The sequence below is a fragment of the Mesoplodon densirostris genome, chromosome 3 (assembly GCF_025265405.1).
Source record: "Mesoplodon densirostris isolate mMesDen1 chromosome 3, mMesDen1 primary haplotype, whole genome shotgun sequence".
NCBI lineage: Eukaryota > Metazoa > Chordata > Mammalia > Artiodactyla > Ziphiidae > Mesoplodon > Mesoplodon densirostris.
In genome coordinates, this window is record NC_082663.1 from 12,982,793 (window position 1) to 12,998,324 (window position 15,532).

At 46.4% G+C, this 15,532-nt stretch overlaps 1 protein-coding gene across 2 annotated transcripts in view; it reads right to left on the reverse strand.

Annotated features, from left to right (window-relative positions):
* Window positions 1–15,532, reverse strand: part of ANKH (ANKH inorganic pyrophosphate transport regulator) — a 145,412-nt gene that overhangs the window by 117,474 nt on the left and 12,406 nt on the right. The window contains exon 1 of one of the 2 annotated variants that reach the window (XM_060092742.1): window positions 2,289–2,362. The exons of the other annotated variant lie outside the window; for it this stretch is intronic. Coding sequence (XP_059948725.1) covers window positions 2,289–2,312 — 24 coding nt within the window. The 5' untranslated portion in view covers window positions 2,313–2,362. Of the gene's footprint in view, window positions 1–2,288; window positions 2,363–15,532 lie in introns of those variants that run through there. 2 annotated transcript variants of the gene reach the window in all.

Genomic DNA, 15,532 nt, shown 5'->3' on the forward strand with positions numbered 1-15,532 from the left:
GCTTTTCTATTTTGTGCTAGGACTAAAATATTAAGAACCACATTAAGAAAGTTCTTTCTGCTACAATTTTCTAGGAAGGAGGGGACTGCTGAAAAAAATCAGAAACATGGATTATTCTTTTCTGGATTCAGAACTCGACCAAATTTTGATTTTTTTTTTAACTTGGTCTTTACCACGTTAAATTTGAAATCAAACAATCTATTTATAAGGTTAATTGATCTGTGCATTTTCTTGATTTGTGACACCTACTGTTTTTTCATTACATATCATTTCTTCTTCTCTTTAAATTTTTTTTATAAAACAGCTTCATTGCTGTATTTAACATACGTATTGGAGGTGTTCAATTTGATATTTTGACATACATATATGCCAGCGAAGCCATCACCACTATCGAAATAAACGTTTGCTTCCACTTTTTTTTTTAATTGAGATGTAATTGACATCTAACACTGTATTAGTTTTAGGTGTAAAATGTAATGATTTGATATATTTATATATCGCTAAATGACCACCCCAATAAGTTTAGTTGACATCCATCACCACACATAGTTACAACCTTTTCTCTCGTGATGAGAACTTTGAAGATCTGCTCTCTTAGCAACACTCCAACATACAATATAGCATTATTAACTAGAGCGTGACGGTTATTCTAATGATTGGTTTAGTTGCCAGCTGTAAGCAAAGGTATACGCCTTTGAATTTGCTGTATAAGATGGCTTCTGGAAATGACAAATGATTTGATGTAGTAAGTACTGCATTTTCAGATTTGCTTCCTAATTCTACTGATCTGTCAGCACTCCCTCTGGCTTTATAATGATGCCCAGGCAGTCTCACTCAGAGTCTGTCCAAAAGGAGAAGGTTTGCACCTAAAGACAGCCAAGGTGCATCCCAGAAGGTGATTCCAAGAGCATCTATGAAATAGAAAATGAAAGGAAAACAGGGAAGTTCCCACTGAGTGAAGCCTCGGTGAGAGAACCCACAGTTGCTCCAGATCAGTGTGCCTGCTAGTTTTACATAACTTGACGGGCCAATACCTTAATCATGATTTTTTTCTTCACCCTGCAGCACATGTCTGGAATTGTCCTAAAAGTTTCAAGGGGGAGTTTATATGACTAACACACATAAAGGTACTAACTGTCACTACTGCTTTTACATTCGTTAGGTAGAAATGGGCAAACAAGATGTCTGGAGAGACAAAGAGCTAACACACAAATTTTTGTTAAAAATCAAAAGAAAAAACAGGACCTCTTCAATCTGGACAAACGAGGGATCCATGGGAAAACAAAGCATAAAATAAGTGATAATCTTTTTCTTTCCTGAAATTTATTTTTTAATTGTGGTAAAAACACATAATATAACATTTACCGTTTTAACTTTTTTTTTTTTTTTTTTTTTTTTTTGCGGTACGCGGGTCTCTCACTGCTGTGGCCTCTCCCGTTGCGGAGCACAGGCTCCGGACGCGCAGGCTCAGCGGCCATGGCTCACGGGCCCAGCCGCTCCGCGGCATGTGGGATCTTCCTGGACTGGGGCACGAACCCGTGTCCCCTGCATCGGCAGGCGGACTCTCAACCACTGTGCCACCAGGGAAGCCCCATTTTAACCATTTTTAAGGTGTGAAGTTCAGTGGCATGAAGTACCTTCACACTGTTGTACAAGCATAACCACCATCCACCTCCAGAACTTTGTTCACCTTGCAAAACTGAAACTCTGTACTCACCAGACACTAACTCCCCATGCCCTGCTCTCAGCCCCTGGCCACCATCATTCTCCTTCTGTCTCTGTGACTTTGGCTACTCTAGGTATCTCTCTAGTGGAACCACACAGTATGTGTCCTCTTGTGACTGGCTTCTGTCACTTTGAGTGATGGCTTCAAGGTTCATCCACATTGTAGCACGTGTCAATATGTGATAATTGAGTTTTCCCCAAATGCTACAGTTCCAGAATTACATGTCAATTCTGAAGTTCTAAGGAGTTAGCTGGGTTTTTTTTTTTTGGCTCTTTTTAAGAAAAATTAAGTGGACCAGTGCTTTACAAAGGGATAATAAACGTTGAGTTATTTCTACCCCCAGAAGATAGTAAAAGGCTAACTAGATAAATGCTTTCACTAAAATTAGATGGATTCCTAGGTAACAGATGCATAGAAGTCTATGCATTGTGAGGAAATTTAGAATATCCTTTCAGCCTGCTCTGTTTAAGGCAGAGTTGGTAAAAATATTAGTTGGTCTCCTCTATAATACTGATCTCACCTAAGAGCCACTTGAGGCTGGGGTTGGCGGGTGGTTTCTTACCAGGATGATGGCCTTGCCTATCATCTCCCACCTGCCAGGTCTGGAGACTGCTGGTATGTTTCAGGCAGGAGTGGACCACATTGAAAGCTCAGCTCACTGGCAGATCTGAAGGCCAAGGACAGAGACCAGCTCTGACCAAGCAACACCCCCAAAGCGCCTGGCCTGCAGGGTCCACGCCGGTCCAGCAACCTCTTCTGGAGCCTTGGGGCCGGCCAGTCATTCAGGTTTGGCCAGCGTGGTTCAGCCTAGAGGACATACGGGTGGGTGGGCCCCACCTAGGTCTTCCTCGGGAACCAGCTCCGGCTCACCCTGCACAGACGTGGGGAAACAGAAGTGAGTTGACCATCCACGCGGCCTGTCGAGCCTTTAGCGTGCAGCATCCTGAGACGACATTCAGCTAAGCTTCTTGGGCTGGACTTGAATCAGATGGTGCTGGGGGCTGTGGGAGCGGGAGCTTCCTTCTCTCTCTCCCAAGTCCCCTCCATTTACTCAGTGCTCAGGAGCCATGACCGAGCAGTCATGTCACCCCTGAACAGTGGTGTTCCATGCCTTTTCCTCTCAGTGGTAGAGCCTAGAGCAGAATGTTCTGGATGTTCTGGACACAAGGCAGAACACATGAAGATGCCTAGAGAGAAAAGCTGTCCTCCCCACCCTCTCCCCTGCTCCCACTGTGGTTCCACGGCAGGACGGCAGTCTTGAGAGCTTCCCGGTAAGGCGGGTGCTGAGCTGCGGTCAGAGCGCTGGGGTGATTAGAACATCCCAAGGATGTAACTGCCTGCCCTGCGGCAGTGGGAGCCCATCTCCTGGGCCATTCAGCTCCCCAACCAATGAGCGTCCTGCTTCTCATTTCTCTATTACACTCTGGACCTCAACAGATAGGAACTTCTGCCGATGAGGACGGGGGCTGGCCAAAAAGGAAGGAAAAGAGCCCATCTCCTGGGAGCAGAAGAGGTGAAGCAGACATCCCTGAAGCAAGAGCGGGCGGCCAGGCCCTGGTCAGAAGCCTGAGCCTGAGCAGGCAGTGGGCGGGAGGCAGGCAACTCAGCTAACGTGGGCTCTTCAGCCGCCTCTACGTGCCCTGGCTCTTGCCATAAGCGCTGAGGTTATGGGCCTTCACCAAAGAAGAACTACACAAGAGAAGCAGTAAGGAGAACCTTCCAGGCTTCATGAAATCCCAGCTTCCAAACTGACAGCCAGGCGGCACCACTCATACAGCGCGCACGCGTTTTGCACACTCAGGTAAGTAAAGATACCTGGGATCTATTTTAGACACCCGAACGTGACCTTTTCGTAACGGACGTGACGCTTTTCTCTTCCTCCTGTGAATCCACGAAGCGGGGGTAAAGGGGAAGAATAGGGTGTTCTTGCATCAGCCCCGAGATGCTGACCTGCAGTCAAGGTCACATTCACAGTACAGCAAATGAGCCCCTTGGCCGCAGAGCAGGACGACTTCATTAGCTAGGCTGTGGGGTTTGTCCTCCTCTGCCTCATGCCTTACACTTCCCCTGAGTTCAAGTATAACCTAAAACCTTTAAAAAATTTTTTAACATCCCCAAGGTTGGCAGTCTTGGGACAACTCTGATGTCTTATGTTTCTCCCTGCAGCCCATTCTTTCTCTGAACGATAGGCGGACAGGTTCCCTTACTTCCTAAACACACAATTATGTTTCACTTGCCAAGTTTCCCTGACCTTACTTTTGGCCTAACGTGTTCCTAGCTACATGTACTATTTCAGCGTTTTCACCAAACTTCCTGACTGTCAGCTCAAAAGCAGCAATCAAACATTAATTTAGAAGAGGTCCTTAACCTAAAGAAAGACATTCATGCTGTTTTGATCTCCACTGTAGCCTTCTAACTCTTTAGGTTTGCCCTCACTTTGGTGAGCTTTCACAGTGACTATTTAGATTTCATTAAGGTGTGTAGCTGTAACTCAGAGATGTGAGGACACAGAGGAAGTCAAAGATAACTTTACATTTTCCATATTTCCAACCGCATGCGGGAGCCAGGCCACCTGGACTCAGATGAGCCCCGTCCACTGTGTGTAGCATCCCGCTTCATGGCGGCACAGGAAGAGCCTGCAGATTTGGGAATTGTTTACTAGCACACTCTCCACACTTTAGGGATTTTTTTACATTTGCTTTGAGTTTGAGACTTATTTCTGTCTTTCTTGGCCCCCTGCGCCCCCGCCTTTCCTTTGTGTATAACAAGCTCTTTGTCTGGATCTGAGAATTCTGGTGCTTCTAGGACCGTCTTTTAGGGAGGATCGGAGCCATCAGGTTGGTATCCATTTTCTACTTAAAAATGTTTCCTTCGGGGGAGAAATTACTTACCAGCCTATCATATTATCAACTTTTCCCTGTTCTTCTATTCCTGTTTAGCTAAGCATGCAAGGGGAAAACAGCTCTTTCTTTATCACTGAACTTTCAGAGTAGACTTTAATAAGGTATCTGATCATTTAACATCCAGATTAGTGGTGTTGACAGAAACGAGCTTTCCAATAAATCCTCCATTTTGTTATTTTGGCAAAGAACAAAAATGAGTATCGTTTTACCTGTTTGTCTAACAGTGAATCTGGTGAAAGTCTAGTTTGGGTGAATAAATGAGTCCAGAGCTGTCTTTCTTCCCTCTCTCCTGCACGTGAAGCCACCACCCTGAGGTTTAAAGGCTTCACTGCTGGCAGAAGAAAATAGGGTGGTTTTTGTTTGTTTTGTTGTAACCCTCCTGGTTTCATTAAGAAAGGACCAGGAAAGAAGACCGTATAACGTAATCAAACAAAACCGGTGTGTGTGTGTGTGTGTGTGTGTGTGTTTAGGGGCTGGTGTCCAGGAAGAGCTATCTCAGGAGTTCTTCATAAGACCTTAGTACCTGCCGCTTTTACCATATAGGGCCATAAACTTACAGGGTCTTCTGTAAGACCCTACCCAAAGACTTGGGCTGACAATGACTTGAGAGGAAGTTACTCTGGGTCCAGCCCTAGGAGAAGCCACACAGGGCTGCTGGAGTTCCCCTTGGATTCCAATCCACCAAGGGAGAAGGAAGAGCCTAAGCTGACTCTCCCCACACTGGGCTCTGGGGGCTGCCTTTAATGTCCTATGACACTGGTCAATGACCAAAGGTACAAGGGGACCCAGGGTATGTCTGACCAGCGACGTGCCAAAGGTAACAGGTTAATCACCCAGGACTGCACACTGGCCACTGAAAACTCTCCTTGTGGGCTTTTCACCATCTAAGAGATCCCAGTAAAACTCTTATTTTTATTTTATTTATTTATTTATTTATTTATTTTGCGGTACGCGGGCCTCTCACTGTTGTGGCCTCTCCCGTTGCGGAGCACAGGCTCTGGACGCTCAGGCTCAGCGGCCATGGCTCATGGGCCCAGCCGCTCCGTGGCACGTGGGATCCTCCCGGACCGGGGCACGAACCCGTGTCCCCTGCATCGGCAGGCGGACTCTCAACCACTGCGCCACCAGGGAAGCCCTAAACTCTTATTTTGACACAGCCAAATTCTAACCTCATGAGTATCTTTTGGTAAATCATGCTCAAAGCACCAGGTCAAACTGCTAGGAGGTGGTTGTGATGCTTAACATTTAAAGGCTGTTACCAAAGTGTCTACGATGACTATTTCCATGAGTCAAGGGTTGAAGAAGGCATTGCTATCATTTACATGTATGTAGTGTAAACAGTCAGTGGAGTTTGGACTATGATAAGAAGTGGGCAAGATTTATTTAATAACCACTTTTAAGTGCTTTTTAGTCATTCAGCTTTTCAGAGGATTTCTTTTTCAGCTATTTCATATGGGGGCGACAGAATGGTTGTTCAAGTGTAAATGATGAAGCCATAGCTAAGCAACTGATTCTCGGTTCTTGGGCTGTTTCTAGGAGAGATCTAGTTTCCATCATCCAGCAGAACTCCTATGAGAGAGAACACACCCATCTCACACACTGGGAAATAGACTAAGAAGGAACCTCAAGTTTGGTGCTTTTCAAACTGTGGTCTTGCAGGTTGTCCTATAAGATGAAGGGTTCTTCCTCAAAAGCAGTGCATGGCTCTTAGGGAGAGGAAGGGGGCCGATGAACCACTGAAGGCACAGGGTTAGCCGACAAGAGCAAAACCTCTGTTATTTTTATCCATACTGGTGGGGGGAGAAAAAGATGTAAAAGTAGGCATGTCAAAATGAGCGATTATGCGGCCAGTAAAGAAAACAGAGATCCCTGAGGGAAAAACGAGATGTTACTGGTTTTGAAATGAAGTCTTTGCTATGGAAGCTGCACTGTAGTGCTCTGGATAACAGCTGTGTACGAGGATGCCCTGACTGCGGAAGCACGGAAGGTACCTTCCTTCCTGCGGGACCGGCGGGTTCAGCCAAGAGAAGCAGCAAGCTCACAGCACTAAGTGAACAAGAGGGTCGTGATCAAGAAGGATGGTGTGTATCAGGGACTTCATCTGTGCTCCCGTGAAGCAGCTCTGCACAGGGCTCATGCTTTCATCTTAGCTGTCCTCTGGGACTGCCAGGGCCACATCAGCCGAGGACAATCTACTGCTCAGGCTGCCCAAACATATGGGTGGGCAAAGGGACAGGCCATTTGTCCTGTGCCTGCACACTCGGACCATGGACCCAGCCTTTCCGACAAGCTTAGGTTAGAGAGAAAGGGAGGATCATGTGCTTCCAAGTAACCGCGGCTCGTTAGGAGACGCCCATGAAAAACTACAAGTGAAAATTCAAGAAGGATTTTTAGTTTGTTTTTTTTAAGTTTAACACTGCTCTGTGATGATGAGAAACTTCAAATGTCACAATTGCACCTTTCTATGATAAAGCGGTAGTAATTATTAGGAAGAAGGTGACATCTTATTATGAGGAAAAGGAAGGTATACATTGTTTTTAATGCTCTGTTGAAAGAAAAAGAGTGATTTATCTCCCTCCAACCTCCCCCTCACCTCACCCCCCTCCCCACCAAAACAAAACAAAACAAAAACAGAAGAAGCAAAAAAACAAACAAAAACACACCTCAGAAGAGATAAAAGAAGAAAAATGCTTTCATGCCTAGGAGCTGTCCACCCTTAAAAAGGACAATAGTACGTGTATAAAATGGTTATTTCTATTGTACATTTTTGGAAACCACAGCAGCATACAGACTAGAGGAGCCGACAGTCACCAAGAGGTTAATTGTACTGTGTTCTCATCCAGTCTGGGTTGCAGGCTTTATTTTTTGAAGCCCCACCATCAGCTTTACAGGAAATCCATGCTTTGCTTTCTAAGGTTTTCCTTTTTTTTTTTTTCCTTTTTCTAAATTGACTCCATCCCATTAAAAAGAAAATCTAGCTTATTTCAAACAACCTATGAATATTTTACATCATTCATAGGGAAACCTCAAACAACCGAAAACTATCAAAATGTTGCCAAGGTTATGTACTCAATGATTTAATAACCTCAAAAGGGAAATACATGTAAACAAGTACATATCACAGTTCTGGGTTAAGGAGGGCAGGGTTTACTTTACCAAATAGTGTGTTTTAAAAACATATCACTCTAGGGCTTCCCTGGTGGCGCAGTGGTTGAGAGTCCACCTGCCAATGCAGGGGATGCGGGTTCGTGCCCCGGTCCGGGAAGATCCCACATGCTGCGGAGCGGCTGGGCCCGTGAGCCATGGCCGCTGAGCCTGCGCGTCCGGAGCCTGTGCTCCGCAACGGGAGAGGCCACAACAGTGAGAGGCCCGCGTACCGCAAAAAAAAAAACCCCAAAAACCAAAAATAAATCACTCTTATTTCCACTGTTGCACGTCAGCCTCAGTTGCTAAGGACTGGCATATACTGGAGACCAGATTTCTTCTTTATAAACTTGTTACAGCAGGTAAGTCCCAAATGCATGCTCTCTCTCATCTGGATTTTGGGGAGGGAAAGCAGTCTAGTTCTATTCTTGCCCATATTTTCTCCCTTGTGTAATGGTAAATGATGTAGTAAAAGCAGAATCCTTACGGCAAAGGACTTTCCCCTCTTGCAATGTTAAATACACAGAGATAGCTTATAAACTATGATTGCTAAACTTTATTTGTTTAGAAATCCTTGCAGGTCATTAGGCTATATATTGGATAGACAGAGAGAGGGAAGGCAGGCTTATTAGCAATAGTACTCGCTAGCTATCAGATTACTATTACTTCAGTGTTGTTCTGTTTGGATCCCATGCTATAACATGTAATATACTATTGCATTGCTATGACATATAATATGTCACATTCAAAGCATTTTGGTTTGGCCACGGCCCACACTGATGACCAAAAGTGCAAAGTGCAGAAGACTCTTTACTAGGGGACAGTAGCTAATATTATAGTGCTGTTCTACACATCCGGGTCTACTCAGCCTAATTCCAGCCATGGTTGTGCAGGATGATTCCTCTGTCCTGGATAGAGGTACCTGGCAATCAAACAAGATCGCCATATGCACTAATACACTCTAATGTCACCTGTTCTGCACCCCTAAAGAGAAGCTGCTCTTTGTGTGCTCTCAGGACCGAGGGCTGGGAGTGGACAGGGGTCTCCCCAGCACCCTCCTCCACGTCCCTGGGATGTGCCCTGCAGGGTTAAGGCCATCTCCATATCAGGGAGCACCTCAGTGGTCGCAAATCACCCTGACTCTTTCCCCCTGCGTGAGATCACCTCCCACAAAGGCATCGTTTTGCATGGGGTTTTTTTTCACCAGAAAATGATTTCTCACCCAAACACAAGAATAACTGGTTTTCAAGGTAGGTAGTCTCACTAGTGCCTACATTATGACCGGCTGACAAACCCGAATATCAAGCCTGTGCCGCTAGTAAGCCCTCCAGATTCAGCACTGGAGGCGAGCTGCTTCCTGGCTGGGGGAGAGGGAGACCACCTTGGTTGCACACTGATGCGCTGTCCCCCTCCGGCCGCACACCCCCAGCGAAGCAAGCTCGGGGTACTGCGCTTAGGAAGACATCGAGTGGACTCAGAGAGCTGTCCCTCCATTTAGAGGAACAGACGTGCTTCAGCTGATAGAAGATGGGGGACGTACACGCTAACCCTGAGCCAATCGCATTTGTCATGTGGCTTATATTTTCAGGCACGGGGTCCCTTCACCCAGTGATTTCACCCAAGCCCTTCTGAGGTTCCATCTGTGCCCAGTGCTGTAGGAAAGGGAGCCGGAAGGCAGGCACAGTAGGTGACATCACACACACCAGTCCTGCCCTGGGAAGGGGGGCGGCTCGCAGGGAGATGGGGAGACAGATGGGTAACTATGGAGACGTCGCGGGCTGTGAAGACAGAGGGATGAGGCACAGAGGGCAGTGGCCGGGCGTCTCCGGGAAGAGAGGAACGCAGGCCACTCTCTGCCTCTCTGGAGGCGGCTGCCGTGAAAAAGCAACAAACTCGGCAAGGCAGAAACCCGTGGAAACCAATCTGAAATTCATGGATGCCTGGAAGGAAAAAAATAATTTTTTTTTTTAAAAAGACACCTGATAGGGCTTCCCTGGTGGCGCAGTGGTTGAGAGTCCGCCTGCCGATGCAGGGGACACGGGTTCGTGCCCCGGTCCCGGAAGATCCCACATGCCGCGGAGCGGCTGGGCCCGCGAGTCATGGCCGCGGAGCCTGTGTGTCCGGAGCCTGTGCTCCGCAACGGGAGAGGCCACAGCAGTGAGAGGCCCGCGTACAGCAAAAAAAAAAAAAAAAAAAAAAAGACACCTGATTTATGAAAAGGTGATGAAAAGCAAGGAAACTCAAAACGTCGGCCAGAAGGCACAGCCAATGAGAGCCCACATGGAGTGTTTTTTTTTTTTTTCACCTGATGATTAGATTTGAAGAAAGTAATACTCTTGTAGCATAAATAAGGAGAAGGAATGCAAGGCCCTCAGGTTCGGAGGAGGGAAGGTGGAGGGGCGGGGGAAAAGCTTCCGGTGGTTTGGGGAAAGCAGAGCCACAGGCTATGATATTGAGGGAAGAGAGCCATGAATAAATATGAGGATGGAATTCCAGGAGGACCCAGGTGGAGCCCGCACGTGACTCTGAACTGCTAGGCCTGTGCCGTGACCCCCTCCCCGCGCCGGCCCAGTGCTGAAAGGGAAGTACCCCCATCCTCTTCCTGAGGACAGAGCAGACCCTCACACCGAATGGGGAGGAGGCTTGGGTCAGGGAGACACACAGGAAAGGAAGGCCGTCCTCCGGCTGTGGTCCTCTGATCGGAGCACAGATCGCGGATTCTCAGGGGTTCCCTACAGGTCATGCCATGTCTGTGACTCCAAGACTGGACTCCATACTCCTCCGTGCTCAGGAGGACCCCTGCTAAGGAGCACCATCCAGGGCACGGAAGGAAGACGGAGCTCACCTCACAGAGGGGTATGTGGGCTTTGGGGTGAGTGGGCTCTCACGTCCAGGATCATCTCGTACAGACACCCGCTGCGGGTGGCCTCCAGGCAGGGTCCCCCTGCGTGCCCATGGGTCGTGGAACAACTGTTGCATTCAGTGAGAATATACTTTACAAACTGTGAAGTACTCTACAAATGTGAACTGTGCACCAGGCAAAGCAAAGGGCGATGTTTATTTTGTTGCGTTAAAACTGAGTCCCCCTACGACTGAGTTCCCTTGCTGAGTTTATGATTAATCCCTCTATCTGAAACTTTATTTCCTTTCTTGTCCCCTCCGACCTCAATTCTCTGTTAACTGAACACTAATCAACCAGAGTCAGGACTAAAATTGCCGTTGTTAACATCGTTATTGTACTATAATTGCTATTATACGTATAATCATTAACGTACAGACTCAGGTTGTTCCTCCAGGTCAAGATGAGCGAACGGACCTGCAAACCATGGACCACCTGGCCAGAGAACGCACACTGGGGACATCCTGACCCCCTGAAACTCTGATGAAGAAATGTCAAGAAAGGTCACAAGAGGATGATTAGCCCCAGCTTCTTTTCTCTTCCCCTTTAAACACTGCCCCCCGCAACTCAAAGACCAAATAGGAGTGGATCTGAGGCTTATCTCTCACTCCCTTGCCTAGCGCCCTGCAATAAACCCTTACTTTGTTGCAGACACCGGCTCCGAGCTGGCTTCCTGAGCCTCGGGGCACACCAGCCCTTTCTCAGTTACAGCCTCCTGAAAAGAGACTGTCCACTTCTGCTGAACGTAAAAGAAAACACTGGGTTAAATGTTTGTTTTCCACCCGCTTAATTTAAGGTATTTGTATTAATACTGGCCGATTCTTAAAAAAAGAAAGAAATGTACAAATATATTTATTTATTTATTTATTTAGAGGTGCTCCTTTTACAATATGGATATGGTCCAATTATAGAAAATATTTTCATTTCCACAAATTTTCACCTCAGTTCAGAGCTTCCTAGTAGCTTCTTGGTTTCTTACTATTAAATGCTGCATTTTGACTATTTTTCAAGAAGGTATCAAGATATCAATGGAATGAGGGCACAGGTAAGCCTACATCAATAGATACAGGTAGATGTTTTACAATTTTGTTCTCACTAGAAAACTTAGCAATAACACTAGAAAACTTAACGATAACACATTTAAAATTAGAATTTGAATGCCACTTATGGACTAATCAGGGAAAAGGAAACATGATATAGAAGTGGCAGGCCCCTTGGAAATTAGCTAGGCACGTAAGACATGATTAGGTCACAATAAATTACGGGGCGGGGAGCGTGAACTTTAAAGTCCAGGTAGCTACTGATTGTGAACAGCAGAACAAGTATTTCTCTAGCCATGAAGAAATCAGAGTTATTTTGCATGTGAAAACATTCAAAACTGCCTTCCATGTCGCACTAGCAGGGGACAGCTCACTACTACAGACTTTAGATGACATCAGCTTACAGGCAATGGTTTCTCATGGAAATGGCAGAAGGCACGTGACCTTCCTCTTATCCCCATCACCACCCCCCGCCTCCCTAGCTGTCCTGGGTCTGGGACGCCAGCGGGAAGCACGGGCCCCACAGCAGCCTGAAGCGGCGTCCAGCCTCAGGCTCCCCTGTTCTTCCGTCTCCTACAGTCCACCCAGGAGAACCTGCCCAGTCTTGCCTGTTAATTCCACCCCAGGGGTTCTGTTTCACATCCACCCATCTCCCTTCCAAGTCTTGTCAATTCATCCTCCTAGGACTGTTGGACACTCCCATTTATGAGTTCTCAAATGACCACAAGCACAGCCTTGAGGCATGTGGATCCAGAAGACATTTTGATTTTAAATTCACCCGGTTTCGAAGGCCCGTGGCACCGACCTCCTCCCCTCCCACGTGCCAGCACCTCCCCTACATTGTTATGAAGCCAACTGTTCATACAGGTAATTAGGACAAATGATAGTTTTCAACATTACTGCTTTTTCCAATGACTACTATTCTAACAGCAAGGTTTTCTACTGCTGCTCATTGCAAATAGATAATAGTTTAATATCGTTAGGGGTAATGCAACTTTGGTCAAGTGACCTGGAAACGTAACCACAATTTATAATATTATTTCTACAGCAAAATGTATTCTAAATGATTTTTATGAATTACAACCAGGCTGTAAGCTGTAGACAACACCAAAATACAAACACACAAACATAAAGCCGTAAAAAGAACCCCTCTAAGGTTGGTCCACTGCCTGCTGTTTACACAGTAAACATGTCATATACAGAGAAAGGGAGCAACACCTCATCAAATTTAATTCCAGATGACACCTCTGCTGTCACCAGGCCCTGGTCTAACTGTAATATTATCCTAAGCACAGCACAATGATGTTGAGGATGAACTTGCTTCCCCCAGAGTCCTAATGTATTCCAATGCCAAATATTCTGAAGTATTTTGAATTTTCCAATCACCATTTCATTTAAGCAAGTGGCTGAGAACTGACTGTATTATAATAAATCAGTTTTAAAGCTTGAAGGAAAAAATGAATATTCATAGTATTTGCATTTAGGTGAAAATGCAAAGAGCTCCCATTATGGATAATGGAACGCAGTGGCCCCTTGGGGAGAAGGGGAAGACAGGAACCGAGCGGCAGTGCTATCCAGACACTAAGTATTTCTTGTTGTTCCCACGGAAATGCATCATTTGTATTCTCTCTCAGGCCAGCAATGTAAAACATCTCACTAGATCTATCAACGAATTTCCATGACTGAAATGGAACTCATTCTCTTCACCAGCTCACTCCAAACCAGCTCTTTTAAAGTTGGGTAACATCATTGTCAGCTTCATCCTCTCCCGGTGGCCAAGTCCATCTGATTCTAGACAGCTTTTCTCTTTGAGCACTCCCTCCCCGCCCCCAGCCCTACTCCAGGCCTCCTGCCCCTCGCCCGTGGTGGCCACAGGAGCCTCTTAATTGGCTTCCCCACCTCTGCTCTCACCTCCCTCTAATTCATCAGCCACACCGAAACCAAAGTTATCTTTCGAATATGCAAATCCAAGCACATCACACCCCCACTGAGAACCCATCAGCATTCCCCAGTGGCCTAATGCTCAAGGCCAAACTCCTTACCCGGACTGACGGGGGTACTGTCCCACTCACAGTAAGCATCTGCCCATCTGCCGTTTTCCACCGGGAACTCTCTTGCTTTCCAGAATAGCAGATACGCCACTCTCTTTAGATCTCAGGTCTCAGCTGGAACCAAAGCTTCCCTGACCCTTAGGATGGGCTATAGGATCCTGGGATAAACACCCTATGCTTCCCCCATCTCAGACCTGATCACATCCTCTGGTAGGTGCCTGCCTGTCTGTTTGCCCTTCTAGATTCATCGCTGCACAGCTAAAAGTCAGTCCTTTTTCCTGCTCCGTCTTTAGTGACTAGCACTGGACCTGCCACGCCGTAGGTGTTCAAGAAACATCTGTTGAATGAACACATCATGAAGACACTCTTGCCCCCTGCATTCCATATTCTCCATTAATAGTGAAACTACTCTCCATTTAATAGGGAAAACACTCCAAAACGATACAGTAAGCACCTGAGAAAGAGGGTTACAACTTTCAGCTCATTAAGCAGCCCCATAATTTGTTTGAAACACCTTGGTGTGTTACTGCCACAACCGTCAACAAATTTGAAAAAGGCTTGGTACCATTTGTAGGTCTAGATTGGAGAAGGGGCCAGTGGTACATGTAGCTACCTTCCCCAGAATCTGTGTCAAACAGCAGCCTATGATAAAGAGAAAATGAAATGTAACTTATCATTTCAAAAAGTGCACGTTACCTAAATCCTAGTAATTCAACGAAAACCAACCAAACAATCAAAAAAAAACCAACAACAACAAAAAACCCACTACTGAGCAAATCCAGCCTGAAACATCTTTTCCCCAAAGTAGGAAAAAAAAAAAAAAAAAAAAACAGCGAAAGTATTGCTGACGCACATGTAAAATCCAAGTGTTTCCAGCATCTGTCCTCCAGCATGCTTTTGTCCCTGCTTGCCCCTAACCCAGCTGGCTCTGGTTTAGCAAGTCCCCTTAATGAGAGTCACGGATTCAACACAGAGCAAGAACAGTCAGTCGGCTCTAGTCAGGGATGGGTGACAATAAACAGGTGTAGCAGCAGCATGCCTGGCTCAAAGTCTTAGTCATACTGCTTTACATAGGGGCAGGACTTCAGACTTTTCAAGCTCTTTTGTGTCTGGTCTCTGTGTGGTCTGCCCTTCCAAAAGAAGGTACAGAAACCCTTTATACCCATTTAACAGCTGGGAAAGCTGAAGCCCCCAGAAGTCAAGTTCTTTGCTCAAGGTCAGAGAGCCAGTGGGTGCAGGGATGGAGGAGGTCAAGTCCAGGGGGGCCTATCAGGAGTGGACATTCTTTCTCTCATAGTCAGCTTGCAGCACTACTAGAAACTACAGAGAAGCCACAGGGACTCAGGGCCTCTCTCAATAAGCATAAACTATTTCCCCTCTGTTTGCTCTGCTGCTTTTCTCCAAGGAGGGCTGTACATAGCAAGAAGACCAGTTTAAACTGAAGAACCTAGGGGCAGGGTGGTAGCAAAGAGAGAAGAACACCTTCTGTTCTATTTCCCCTAAATATCACTAGCTCCGCATTCCCCTAGAACAGTCAACTCCAAATACTCTCCTCGGAGACCCTAAGCATGAACTATTGGTCAGAGTAGACTGGCTGCTCTGCAGAGAGACCGAACGACCTGGCACAGCTGTTCAATCTGCTCATCTTTAAAGTGGGGAAGGTGACGACCCCACCGTACATGCCAGGAGCCTCAGGCAGGACCTGGCACCTTGGAGGTTGGTTAAGTTTTTCTTCCTCTCCCAGGAGTTCATCCAGGAAGTTTGGGGAT